At 33.0% G+C, this 13,412-nt stretch overlaps 3 protein-coding genes across 4 annotated transcripts; 2 read left to right on the forward strand and 1 right to left on the reverse strand.

Annotated features, from left to right (window-relative positions):
- LOC123881630 (salicylic acid-binding protein 2-like) lies at positions 1–1,702 on the forward strand. 2 transcript variants are annotated; one of them, XM_045930350.1, is made up of 3 exons: positions 1–683; positions 1,008–1,133; positions 1,253–1,702. In XM_045930350.1, exons 1-3 carry the CDS (start codon positions 306–308, stop codon positions 1,550–1,552), a joined length of 804 nt encoding a protein of 267 aa, XP_045786306.1. In that variant the 5' UTR covers positions 1–305; the 3' UTR covers positions 1,553–1,702. The 2 variants fall into 2 exon arrangements, with proteins under 2 accessions (XP_045786306.1, XP_045786307.1); XM_045930351.1 differs by having other exon boundaries at positions 1,268–1,702.
- LOC123881629 lies at positions 1,636–7,890 on the reverse strand. Its single transcript, XM_045930349.1, has 13 exons — positions 7,746–7,890; positions 7,593–7,658; positions 7,381–7,503; positions 7,201–7,287; positions 6,541–7,125; positions 4,103–4,585; positions 3,643–3,701; positions 3,447–3,552; positions 3,236–3,315; positions 2,580–2,897; positions 2,366–2,494; positions 2,036–2,256; positions 1,636–1,931 (listed from the first exon to the last, which is right to left on the reverse strand). Exons 1-11 carry the CDS (start codon positions 7,851–7,853, stop codon positions 2,434–2,436), a joined length of 2,076 nt encoding a protein of 691 aa, XP_045786305.1. The 5' UTR covers positions 7,854–7,890; the 3' UTR covers positions 1,636–1,931; positions 2,036–2,256; positions 2,366–2,433.
- Positions 7,891–12,905: 5,015 nt separating this feature from the next.
- On the forward strand, positions 12,906–13,412 carry LOC123881631 (zinc finger protein ZAT11-like). The gene has a single exon (XM_045930352.1). It carries the CDS (start codon positions 12,906–12,908, stop codon positions 13,410–13,412), a length of 507 nt encoding a protein of 168 aa, XP_045786308.1.

A 13,412-nucleotide genomic window follows, 5' to 3' on the forward strand; every position in this document is an offset into this window, starting at 1 on the left:
TCACCACTGAACCAACTAACGATTGGTAACCATCAACACAGTTAGTCAACAATAGAATAATGATGGAGAAGTAATATTAAGCAACAATTAACCACAATAGCAACCTCCAATTTAATATAAGACGTTAAACTCAAATTTTACACACCAACGCATTTAGTCCACAATACGGCAAGATTAACCGATCTTTAACTTTCCTTGCTTTTATAAATGGCTATATATATGTATATATAGAGGAATGATGGAGTCTGGAGAAGCAATATTAAGCAACAATACAGCAATTAACCACAATAACAACAATACACATTATGAGTACTGAAAATTTAATAGATAGGAAACATTATGTTCTTGTACATGGTGCATGCCATGGCGCTTGGTGTTGGTACAAGGTCAAACCACTCTTAGAATCTGCTGGTCACCTTGTTACAGTACTTGACCTTGCAGCTTCTGGAACTAACTTGAAGAAAATTGAAGATGTTAATACACTTTCAGAATACTCTGAACCTTTGTTGCAGCTATTGGCGACAATTCCACCAAATGAAAAGGTGATTCTTGTTGGTCATAGCCTTGGAGGACTTAACATAGCTCTTGCAATGGAAAAGTTTCCAGAAAAAGTAGCTGTTGGTGTTTTCTTAACAGCTTTTGCTCCTGACACTGAACACGCTGCATCTTATGTACTGGAAAAGGTTTGTTTTCTGAGTCTTACAATATAAGGTTACAGAGTTAATCATCAATTTACCAGATAACTTATTCCGAAATATAGTAGAATTCAAGTCACAATATATGCTGCAATGTATGCTGCATTTGTTTTCTAAATATTTGATTACAATCTGTTATATTAGCAGCAAGAATTCTAAAAAAAAAAAGCTCTGTCGCCAATTCCTTCCGATGTCTCGCCTCAACCATTTCAGCTACATTATGGGGAGGCACGTACAAAGAAATTATTTTGAGACACTTTTTTATAAAACAGATAAAGTAATAATTATTTATTTTTTTATAAACTTTAACAGCAAATTGAAAGTTACCCGGCGGATGCACGGTTAGACTCTGAATACTTCCAGAGTGGAAACAAAACAGCAATGTCATTTGGTCCCAAAGTCTTGTCCAGTAAGCTCTATCAACAATCCTCCATTGAGGTACACGTTACTAAAATTTACTGCTCTTAAAATAATGCATTTGCAATATATGACACGTTTAGCCTTCACTTGAGGTTTGCAATAGTAAAAATAAAACGATGATACTAACAAAAACAAAGAATGGGATTTGGCAGGATCTTGAATTGGCCAAGATTTTATCGAGGCCAGGGTCCCTCTTTATGGAAGACTTGACTCAGCAAAAGAACTTATTCACTAAACAGGGTTATGGGTCAGTTCCACTTGCTTTTATTGTTTGCGATGATGACCTTGCAATTACATTGAAATTTCAACACTGGATGATCCAAAATGCTGGGATTAATGATGTATTCGAGATCAAAGACACAGATCATATGGCTATGCTTTGCAAGCCACAAGAACTATGTGATTCTCTCAATCAGATATCTATTAAATACGCATGAAGTCATGAAATGGACTCTAGCTTTATGTGTTCGAATTGTAATAGAATAATGCTAGCAATACTTTCTACATTACCAAATCTGTATGACCTACTAAATAATTTGGTGTGACTTATATGAATTTTAACTAATAATAAAGAGTATGTTGTTGCACTCTCTTATAGAAATCTCCGGATTGTTTATTTTACATGCATGTATACAACTTTTGGATTATAAATACCGTTCACCTATGGTTTACTCATGATTAGACAATTGAACCTCTAAAAGTATGTGACTTCTCTTTCGGACTTGGATCCTCCTCCCTTGCCTGTGTAGACTGCAACCCCTCCAGCTAGGGATTGGTCGTGGGTATAATCTCCAAAGCATTACAGCATTGCTCACCCTGAAACATGATAAAAAAAACTTATCACTAATAGGACATATCACAAAAGGTTCCAAGGGAAGATCGCGCTGCTACCAAATAGTTTCGAGTGAAAGGACTGGTACCTTCAAGAATGGAAACAGTGGCAGGAACAAGGCACAAAATCCTATAGTATACATCGCGATTTTAGATTCTATGCACTCGATATCCATGCTATCACATACCAGCAGCCATTTTTCTCTCCTTTCTCTCTCGAAAACTCAAAACATGTGGAGTGGCCCAAGATTATAAGGACACTACTAGCAGCCATTTCTCTCTCCTTTCTGTCCATCAATGCTACCACTACCTGTTTTCATTAAGTGTTCCATTCAATCAGCAAATTAACATTTGAGCATGATAACAAAATAAGTGCTGGTAATTTTTTTGAAATAACTAAAGAAGAAAGGCCTACTCACCAAATATGTAGTTCTATAACCATCAATAATCACAAGATTGGCAAGATTCAAGTAGTTCAGTTAATTACTCAAGTTTTCTGTCCGTCGAATAACTTTTCCTGGCAGCATAACTCTTGAAATTTTCTTAGACTACAAGAATTAAGTTCATTATTATTTGTTGAACTTGAATGTATACAAGAAATAAATTGAAATAAATCATTGTTAAGCAATGTACCGTCTCAGAAGCACTTCAGGATTATATGGAAACAGGCTCTTTTGATGAAGATTTCCAATGGAATTGTTCAAAGATAGTAAACATTCTGCAGCTTTCTTGAATTGTTCAATATTACGGTGCTTGAAGTCAGCCTTAAAATTCTTGATATTCAATTCAATACTTCCGTTATTGTCAACTGAAGAAGGTGTTTCATCTGCAACAAACTGTAGACCATCCCCTAAAAGTTTTCTTCTCTTGCAAGATGATTGATTTAAAAGTTCTCCAGATGATGGAAATTCCACAAATAATTTCCATGAGTTGCATATCAAATGCATGCATCTATCAACAAATGTGCAAAAGAGGAAAAAGTAAATCCCAATTTTGAAATAGCAATAAGTGTTGGGGTAAGTACAAACACCAAAAGTCACGATTTAATCAGTAGTTCTCTTTCTAGAATTGCTTCACCCTTGACATTAAACTAACCATACATGAGTCGTAGATGCAACAAACCAACCATAACATCGAAACACCACAAGGGAAAAATAAGACATGCTCCAAGCATATGGCAGAAAATCAGTCACTAAAACCAGATATGATTATAACTTTCCCTGCTTGTTTATAATCACAGAAACTCGGTAAGGACATTTTGTGGTCCAAAATAGTCAGTATATTAATACCTCAGAAGATATTTAGCACAGCTAATTCCAGTATCTTTTGAAATGAGATAGTCAAGAAGCACTTGATGATCATAATGTATCTGAAGATTAGCAAGTAAAGGATACCACAATTAATAAGAATTATTTGTGTTTTTAAATTAAAAAAAAATAAAATAAAATAATGAAGTAGATGATGAATTATCTGCATGTACTAAGGTAGTGTAGTACTAGCCTCGGAAAGAAACAGGTGGAAAAGGTGAAAAGGATTAAAAATTTCAGACAGATCAAAAGGAAAATCTCTTTTTACATCTTGATATGCAACACCTTTTCTTCCAAACCTACGTCAACAAAAACTCATTATCATGAGAGTGAATATTTTGATTAAGTGGCTACTAGCAAAAGTATAAAGGTTTAATACACTTGCTTACTGTTGCTGGAGAGATGAAATGCTAAGCAATTGCAAAAGCACTTCAAACAATAGATCATCCTGCCATTCAAGTGTTAAATAACATTGATGAAACTACAAGATGATGTCAAGAAACTTAACTATTTTGCTAAAGAATATAAGACTCTGGACTCTCATTAAAGCCGCAGTTTTGCAAATATATTTTTAATCTAGAAAGCATAGGGATTTCCAAACATTCCCATAAAAATTTGAGGTACATCGGTATGAACATAGCAGAGCTTTTTTTAATAAAAAAATTCATGCTTCACCAAGCTGGACTTGTCAGACTCATCATCCATATCAAAGATTCATATGACTCCAGAGTTTAAGAAAGCTAAATTTTCGGAGCAAAAAACTGTTGTAAAAACAATGGCCATGCCAGACAAGCTTCACACTCATAAGCTACTTTGCACAAACAACATGGAAAAGGTGATTAGACATACCTCACGAAGATATAGCTGGAGAAAAGATGACATGAAGTTCATACATATCTCGGAGTAGTTTTCATGGTTGATAGAGACCTCACTTGGAAGATGTTCTTGAACCCACTTGTAAAGCTCTAGTAATCCCTTTTTTATACATAAGTGATCATGCTCCGGATCTGGGTTGTTAGTAAAACATGAGCTTAAAGTTGAAAAATCACTATGGTTTTCCTTTGATCCTCTTTGACTGATCAAATTGACAGAACAATCCAGTAAGAGGAAAATGGCTTGTCTTTGTAGGTGGCTGGAAGACGACCCATATGCTTCTCCATCAGACAAAGTCAATAAAAATGGAGAGCCTTCCAGACAATCACCTTCATCAGACATAAATTGAGTTAAAGGTTGTAGCAAAAGCTCTTGAAAGTAGCTATGAAGGATTTCAAGCCAAGAAAAATAGTCTGAACTGTCCAGACACATGAGTGAGCCAAGCCTGGTCATCAGAATCTGCAGAGAACAAGGTAATTGGTTAGAAGAGTTCAGTTCATAGGAGCAAGATTCTGAAACTTGATAGTCTATGTAAACTCATGAATCTCCATACGCCGGGCTTGCGAAGTCACAAGAGTTTACTTAATACAAAAACAATACTCAAAATAGTTATCGTAGTTTCTAAACACAATTTAATACTATGTGCATAGTAAATACTCAACATTTTATACTTATATAAATAAACTAAGATGGGTTAACACTTAACAGTTTATAGTCTATCAAAATTGATCAATAAATTCACAAATCGTGTAATAGGTTTACAACTCACAAGACAAAACGAGCATAACAAATTCAAAATCAAGTGACAAATTGACAAACCACAATGTTCAAAATTACTTAAGAGTGAAGGATGGTTGGATTAGGTTCATTGGAGTTGGATAAACTCGGTACAGCTAAGGTTGAACAGAAAATATTACAGCTAAATTTCAATAGTAGCTATGTGGACAAGTCATTAGATATTGATTTTGACAAATACATACCAAAACACAGCCTCCATGGACATAGAATAGCTAATGTAACTAAGCTTTATTGCTGCCACATGTCTCTTCTATGTCTTGAGGACAACATGTGCAGCTATGAACAGACTAACTTAGTCGCGACCAAATTTCAAGGTCATGGCCAGCCCACTGCACTCCGGCTACTACCGGCGAACACATTTTCAGCCTGCCATCCTACACCTAGTACGGCAGTACCACACTAGGACATAAGTCTTAGAAATGAATTACAAGGCTACAAAAAATTAAGCAGTTTCCCTTATATATCAGCACTGCAAAATATAAATCATTTGTCAATGGCAATATGGCATGCATACATCTCAAGAATTCATCAACCAATATTCACTCATTCATTTACATCAGTTTTGTAAGTATTGAAAATACATCTTATGAATCATAAAAAATCATCTATTCACATCCAACCCAAAACAAAAGAGACTCATTAGTCATATCCCATCCCAATAGTTGCATTAATTGGTGCTGCATGCTCCTAAATTCTGAGGACAACATGCAGCTATGTACTCTGCCATTGTTATTCTTATAATTGGGAGTTGGGCCTAACTGAACCCTATAGAGCCGGCTTGTAAGGTGAGGATTGCCTCTACTTATAAACCCATGTTCAGGCCATCTCATATCCGATGTAATACTCTTAACAGTTATATAGCTGGAGACTACCCATAATGATGAAATTTTAGTGTTTGGATGTCAAGTTGAAAAGAGACTAAGAGAGTATATTGAATGGAACTTTGAATAATTGTTTCATAAAACTTACCTTATACTTCTATATATACTAAGAATGTAGATCAAACAGAATACAGTTAGTACAGGTCTCGTCTGATAACACAGATAATATACAATGTGCTAACACAATATATCAGCTCAAGTATTAAATGTTTGATGAAAGGAAAAAAAAACTCATGCACTAAATTTAAGGTTACACAGAAAACAAAAACACTATTCAAATGAAAGACAGACAAAAAAAAAATCTCTTAATTGACGAATAGAATATCAATCAGGAAAGGAAACAATTCTTTCCCAAGGGTTTCCCCATACAACCAAACTGCTTACCCATTTTCACATTGCTTATTGCTAACAATTTTCCATTCCACTCCCTTCTCCAATTTAAGTTGAACCTCCTTTACTAATACTAACGAACTAATTGTTCTAGCTAACTATTAACACCCTAATGTATCTAATTATGATATTGATATTTGAGAATCTTGAACACTATAAACAGTTAGCGATAAAATTTTACTTCTTGTTCTTAGTATGCCACAAAATGCAAAAGGCGTTTTTATACTAATCATAACCTTCTATCAATATAACTTAAAATGGAAACAGTGATCACTATTTGCATTCAATCCTACAGGTGATTAAAAATTTAGTTCTTAAGTTCTTGAACAATTGGAAGAACCGTACCAGCAATTTATGTTTCATGTAATGGCTGATGCAAGTCTCAGCGCTATCTTCTTGCTTGGGGAGACACCACTTTACAAGTCTAGGTACAAGATTCATTATTGTGACAAATAGTGGATGTTTGTTGGCAGAATCACAACCGGTTTCCACAAAATTATCCCGGTCAACCAAAGTGCATAGTAACTGGAGAAAAGTCCCAAGAAATCTGCTTCCAAGATCCATAGCACTGAAATTATTGAGACACGGTTGATTCACTGTCACGCCTTTCTTCATGCTAGCAATGTCACAACTCCAACACTCATCCAACAAATTCCAAGGCATTTTCAAAAGACAAGAATTAACAGAGTCAAAATACACTTTGACAAGTTCATCATCATAGTCCTCCTTCAAATGTTTACATATAACACGAAGCACTCCAACAATACCAGCGACAGTCGACCAATCACAACTCCTCAGCCCATGTTGCAGCATGAAATCAACATCAGGAGAATCAAACTTATGATTTTCATGCAAACACGAGAGCATTCTAGTAAAAGCCATTTCCAACGAAACACACAAAAAATGAATGAAATCATCCCAATTGTTCCCCTACAAATCATCACAGAAAATCATATAGTATGCAAATAAGCATAACATAAACTCATTAAAACCATTATTTCATACCGTAGTGAACACGAATTCCGAAATTAAAACAAGAGCGTTAACAGCAACATGTTGAACAAATTCACTCTTAACAGTTAACAAATTCACCTGCCATGAAAAACAATACAGAATATTATTCAAAAGAAAGTTACACAGAAAGCATGCAATTGCAAATCAATGGTGATTCAAAGTAACACTTACCAATTTGGTTAAGATTTTCAGCAGACATTGATGACCGGAACAATGCTGCTCCGAACCGCGCAATTCCTCTTTATTCGAATCAGAATCAAATTCACGAATCCGCAGCTGAATTTTTCTTATAACCTACGATTAAAATTCACCGAAAATAAACGAATAGACAAATAAACAGAGCAGTTATTGAACATTTGAATTGAATTTTTTCATATGAAAACCTGAGAAGAAGCGATGAGAATTTCCTTCTCGTTCTTTTGGCTCGTCGGAATGAATGCTTGTGGTTCCTGAAGTACATGAAAAGTAGGTTTGGTTTAAAAGGATTGGTTAAGAATTGAAGTAGTATAGTTGAATGTGATAACAGTGAAACAAACTGTGTAAGGGTTGAGAGAGTCGTCGATTATGCGGCAGAGCCACCGTAGTTCACCGGCCGGAGACATTTTTGGGCTCACTAGTTGTCTAAGCTCGCACGGGAGAAGCATTAAACGCTGTCGTTCCGCGGATGACAGCGGGTTTTGCCGTTTTCTATCAGTATATAAAAAATGGTCCTGAACAATAATTATTTCTATTTTTGTTAAATTACACATTTAGTCCCTAAATTATTTTGTGATTTCACTTTAGGCTTATAAATAATTTTTTTTCCTTTTCTGCAACATTTTTTTGGTACTAATTAGGGGCCAAACGCTCAAGAAGAGGAAAAAAGAAAACTAGAAAAATCAAAAATCAACTATTAGGATAGAGATAATCCTAGAAAAATCAGAAACTAATAACAATTTTTTTTTTTTTTAATAAAACTGTGCATAGGCATCACATTCACATGATAACTATCACATCTCAACTATGTTAGTACCTCATAATCATCACATATCATTTGTAGCACCCTAATCTATTCTATTACTTTACTAATATATTAAAATCGATCACCACAAAAGTTACTAATTTATCTTATTACTTTTAACCATGTTGTAAGTTTTATATCCTTCATTGTAATTTCACTTAAAAAATATATAGAAAGAATATAAGATAAATACACAAAAAATAGAATAGTATAAGATAAATAAATAAAAAAAGATGATATGCTTAAAAATAGAAATAAAACGAATTATAGATTGGAACAAAACGGAACAAACTATTAATAATAATAAAATAAAGTTATTATAAAAAATATATAATAAAGTTAATTAAGGAGCTTCTATGGTACATCTATCAAATTTCAATGTACTGGTACATTAGATCAAATAACTACTAAATTAACGATTATTTTATGTATCAAAATACTATTTGTCGATTATTGTATTTCATAAATGATGATTTCATAAGAAAAAAACACGAGTTCATTGTTTTATAAGCATTATGCTAACATTTTTACATTTTTCCATAAAATAATTCAATAATAACTATTATGAGTGATAAAAAATTCAAAAAATATAAAATTTTAGGTTTTTACAATTTTGATAAATAGTATTTAGTTATTATAATATTTTAAATAATAGAAAAATGATTTCTTTCGAAAAAATATTCATTTATCTAGTAATTTAGTGATCTATTGTACCGGTACATTGAAATTTGATAGGTGTATCATAGAATTTCCCTAAAAGTATATACGGGACCATTATTTTATGACTAATAAATAAAAGATAGATAAGTAATTGTCATTGATAATTATAGTCAAATTTATTCATTTAATAAAGTTTTTACAAGTAATAACATGATAATTTCACCTATATTTTAACGAGAGTGAGATCCGTTGACACCAGGTGTCAAACTTTTGATTGACACCAAATCTTAACCGTTCAAATCAATTGATCCGACGATTTAAAATATTTCAAGGGTTATGCTAACCGGTGCCCCCGGGGCGCTGGTTAAGGAAACCAAAAAATGAAATTTTTAAATTAAAAATAATACTTTTTAGACTTTCGAGACATTGACTGCACAAAGTTCAATGTTATATTACTATATTTACTTCCTTAAACGGTGCTCGGGGGCACGGGCACTATTTAACATTTTTCATATTTCAAATATCAAATTATAATTAATTAAAACATATCACGTGACTCTTATTTTGGATTTGGCACACTTTACATCTCTCTAATGGAAGCAGCACGCCGTCAATTGGTGTTGAATGCTGGACAAGATTGCAACACAGCATCATCCTCGTGAGAGCACTGCTTCCTCTTACTATGAAAATCAGAGATTGTTTCTTAATGTAAACGTTTAAAGCAATGTGAGATGATTAAGTGTCTAAATCCCTAAAGAATGAGTTTATATAAGATCTCAAATTGCAATCAAGTTCCTGAATCAATTGATTTAATTTATTCTACAAACTCCAATGCTAAATTACTATTTTTGCATCCTTAAACAGTGTCCCGGGGGCACTGTTTAGCATTTTCCTTATTTGGGTCATGCTAACCGGTGCCCCCGGGGCACCGGTTAAGGAAACCATAAAAAGAAAGTTTTGAAAAGAAAAGAATACTTTTTAAATTTTTGAGGAGTTGACTGCACAAACTCCAATGCTAAATTACTATTTTTGCATCCTTAAACAGTGTCCCGGGAGCACTGTTTAGCATTTTCCTTATTTTTCATAAAATTTTAGTCTTATTTTAAAATAGACGCTTGACCACAAATTGATAGGAGTAAAAGTTAACAAATTTCAAAGCATATGTGAGGAATTCTAGTATAGGCACAAGCTCAAATGAAAAATATTTGGGTACACACACATGATTAAAAAATTTTAAATATAAAATAAATTTGTCACATCATCTAACATCATTTCATTGTCATTTCTATTAATTTTTTAAAAAAATTGTGTGTGCTTAAATATAAAATATTTAGGCTTGTGTCAATTGAAGAATACCTCAGCATATGTTGTGTCTAACTAATGGCATAATGAAAGAAGGCTGGTGCCTAACGGAGAAGAAAAGAGGAAAGAAGAAACAAAGAAGATACGACTTGGGAGTATATGATCATGTATATGAAAGTATATGATCATGTATATGAAAGTATATGATCACGTATATGAAAGAAGACTCGTCCGTATCAGTAAATCAAAACGTCGAATCTAAGCTCTTCTCATGTCTCCTCTTCACACTTTCAAACTCATGGTAACTGAAACAATCATGAAATATTTTGAAACACAAAACTTGATCATTATTCATTTTGTTTGTCTAACTTCGTTGAAATCAAAGGTTATATTTTTAATTTTATTTGAGATTTTAATTTTTTTTCTTACTTTTTATGTCGATTTAGGGTTTCTAAGGTTTTCCTTTTGTGTTTGTTTCGTGATTCTCTCATCTCTGGTTGCATATTTTATGGGTCTAAACTCCAAATTTTTGGTTTGTTAGTGTTTATTAATTTTTTTTTATGTCTAGCCATAAATGATGTTTTGTGTTTGATCCAATACATCACACACTCCTAATAATTTATTAAAGGAAAATGTTAAACCTTGTTTTCGGTGACTAATATATGGATTTTGATCCTCTTCAATTTTCTCTTATGTTTTTTCTCATTTTTCTTAATTTAATGGTTGGTAAATTTACGGAGGATCCAAATCCCTTGATTTATTTTGTTTGTATTGGTAGTGTTATTACATGTGCATGATAAAACGATACATTTTTCAAGAGATGAGTTGAATTATATTGTTCTAATAAAAGGAAAAACAAAGATTGAACTTCGATACATGGATAATCCAATCTAGTGACCAAACACCATATGGAAAGACAGGAGAACCCAATATAAGTACGGGACCTCGATTGGGTGCAGCCAGCACCCTTGACTGCATGTGCAGTCAGTGAATTTAAAACTGTTGGATCCTAATCGGACGGCTTGTAATTAAAGATCAAAATTATTATATTTAAATTACATTTAAATCTGAACCGTTTAATTTCAATCAGACGACTGTGATGCACTAAGTGCATCACAGATTCACAGTAACTGCACTATATCCCAAGTCCATAAGTATGCCTATGGGATGTAGAGCTAATTGTATCTCAGTTAATTAAACTAATTTTACTTGTCGGGTAGTTATGCATAATTATCTCAAAGGTAAATGCATGCAATCTATCTGGCTATGAAATGCAGCCAAGCACTACAAAACAAAACCAGATTATCCCCTGACTATTTGGAAAACTTAAAAAAATAGTAAAATAAGAAAAATGTTAAATAGTATCCGCAATAATGATTAGAAAACAAGTATAGACATAATAGTAATATAATTTTGAAAGTCGCGTGTTGGTTCATTGGCTCACACGGATTGGGCATGGCTCATTAATGAAAAACTGAATAATGATTGGGCCAGACTAGTCAGACCCATAATAATCTGGCTCATTGGATTGGGTCGAGCCGGCCCATTTGACAACTCTAGGTACGAAATTTTCTCATCCCACCCACTCACTTTCTCCTCTACCCACCTAGCAATTCGGAAAACGTTTTCCGAATTTTTTATAGTGTAAATTTTACACTAGGAAAACAGTTCGGAACGTATTTTCCGAATTTTTTTGCGCACTAAGGAAGTAGGCGAGAAAGTGAGTGGGTGGGATAAGAAAATTTCTCTAGATACACTGCTGATGTGGATAATTATGATAGGTGCACAAATAATATTCTATATACAAAAACTAACAAACACTATTTATGATCAATCTATCATAATTGTTTGTTCAACAATGTACGGCACAAATCTAAATCATAATTGTTATCATAGACTATTTATGGTTAAAATACATGTTTTATTTATTGAATCTAAAAATTGATTTCTCACTTTACTAAAAATAATTAGGAGTAGATCAAGACATTGATCTCAAATGATTAACAAGTTTAAGCTAAGATAAATTATTCAAGAGAACCCAAATTCAATTCTATATGATAACAATTTTTAACTAAACACAAAAGGTTAAAGTATCAGAATGTGTGTGAGATTTATTTCCAACTTACACAAATAATATATCAAAATAAATCTCTTAAAAATGAACTCCATTAAGGCATTAACATTTTACATTTGAATTTGAAAATAATTTTAAAATATTGATAATGTGACACATTCCTACAAATTATATGATCAAAGTGGATATTAATTTAATCTGCTAGTATTCTTTAAATATTAGCTAGCTAGTATTATCCAACATGCAATTAACAAAGTCTGCTAGTATTCATTATTATATAAACATACTCGTCAGAGAGATATATAGTTCAACAAGTTACAACCCGTTATAACCATTGCTTTCCGAGTTTCCACATATTAGTTTGACACATTCATGAATAATAAGAAGAAAAAAAAAGCCTCCAACAATTGGTTTATTTTTGTGTAAAAAAAGACAATTGGTTTATTTAAATAACTAAAGTCAAAGTCCATGAGTTTATCCCTAATGGCCTATAAATACCCATCTCTATATCCTAATGTTAACTACTTACTTACCAATAACATCTTAATCACAATATACTTTTGAGTATTTCACTTCGTTCCATTATTACATTGTAATATTAATATATTAATTCTTTTTTCCTTTTGCACAAAGAATATATTATTTCTTAATTTCGTAGCCATGAAAAGACAGAGAGATGAAAGAGTAGGGAACATAGATTTGGCAAATTGTGTAATTCTACTCTCTCATCCCAAAGAAGCCAAACATAAGAAACATTTTGGTCCTGTTGATTTTGAGTGCACCACATGCAACCGCAAGTTCTCTTCGTTTCAAGCACTTGGTGGTCATAGGGCTAGTCACAAGAAACCCAAACTAGAAAGCACAAAACTCAAATTACAGTCCCAAACTTTGGGTTTGATGAATAAGCCTAAAATTCATGGGTGCTACATTTGTGGTAAACAATTTTCAATTGGTCAAGCTTTGGGAGGACATATGAGAAGGCATAGAATTGCCATCAATAAAGGGTATTGTTTGGTGAAGAAAAATAAGGTTGTTGGAAAAGTCCCAATATTAAAAAGATCGAATAGTAAGAGGATTATGTGTTTGGACTTGAACTTAACACCTTTGCAAAATGACTTGAAGTTATTGTTTGGAAATATGGCACCTAAAGTTGATTCGTTTGTCTGA

Source organism: Trifolium pratense, linkage group LG4, assembly GCF_020283565.1.
Source record: "Trifolium pratense cultivar HEN17-A07 linkage group LG4, ARS_RC_1.1, whole genome shotgun sequence".
In the NCBI taxonomy this organism is placed as follows: Eukaryota; Viridiplantae; Streptophyta; class Magnoliopsida; order Fabales; family Fabaceae; genus Trifolium; species Trifolium pratense.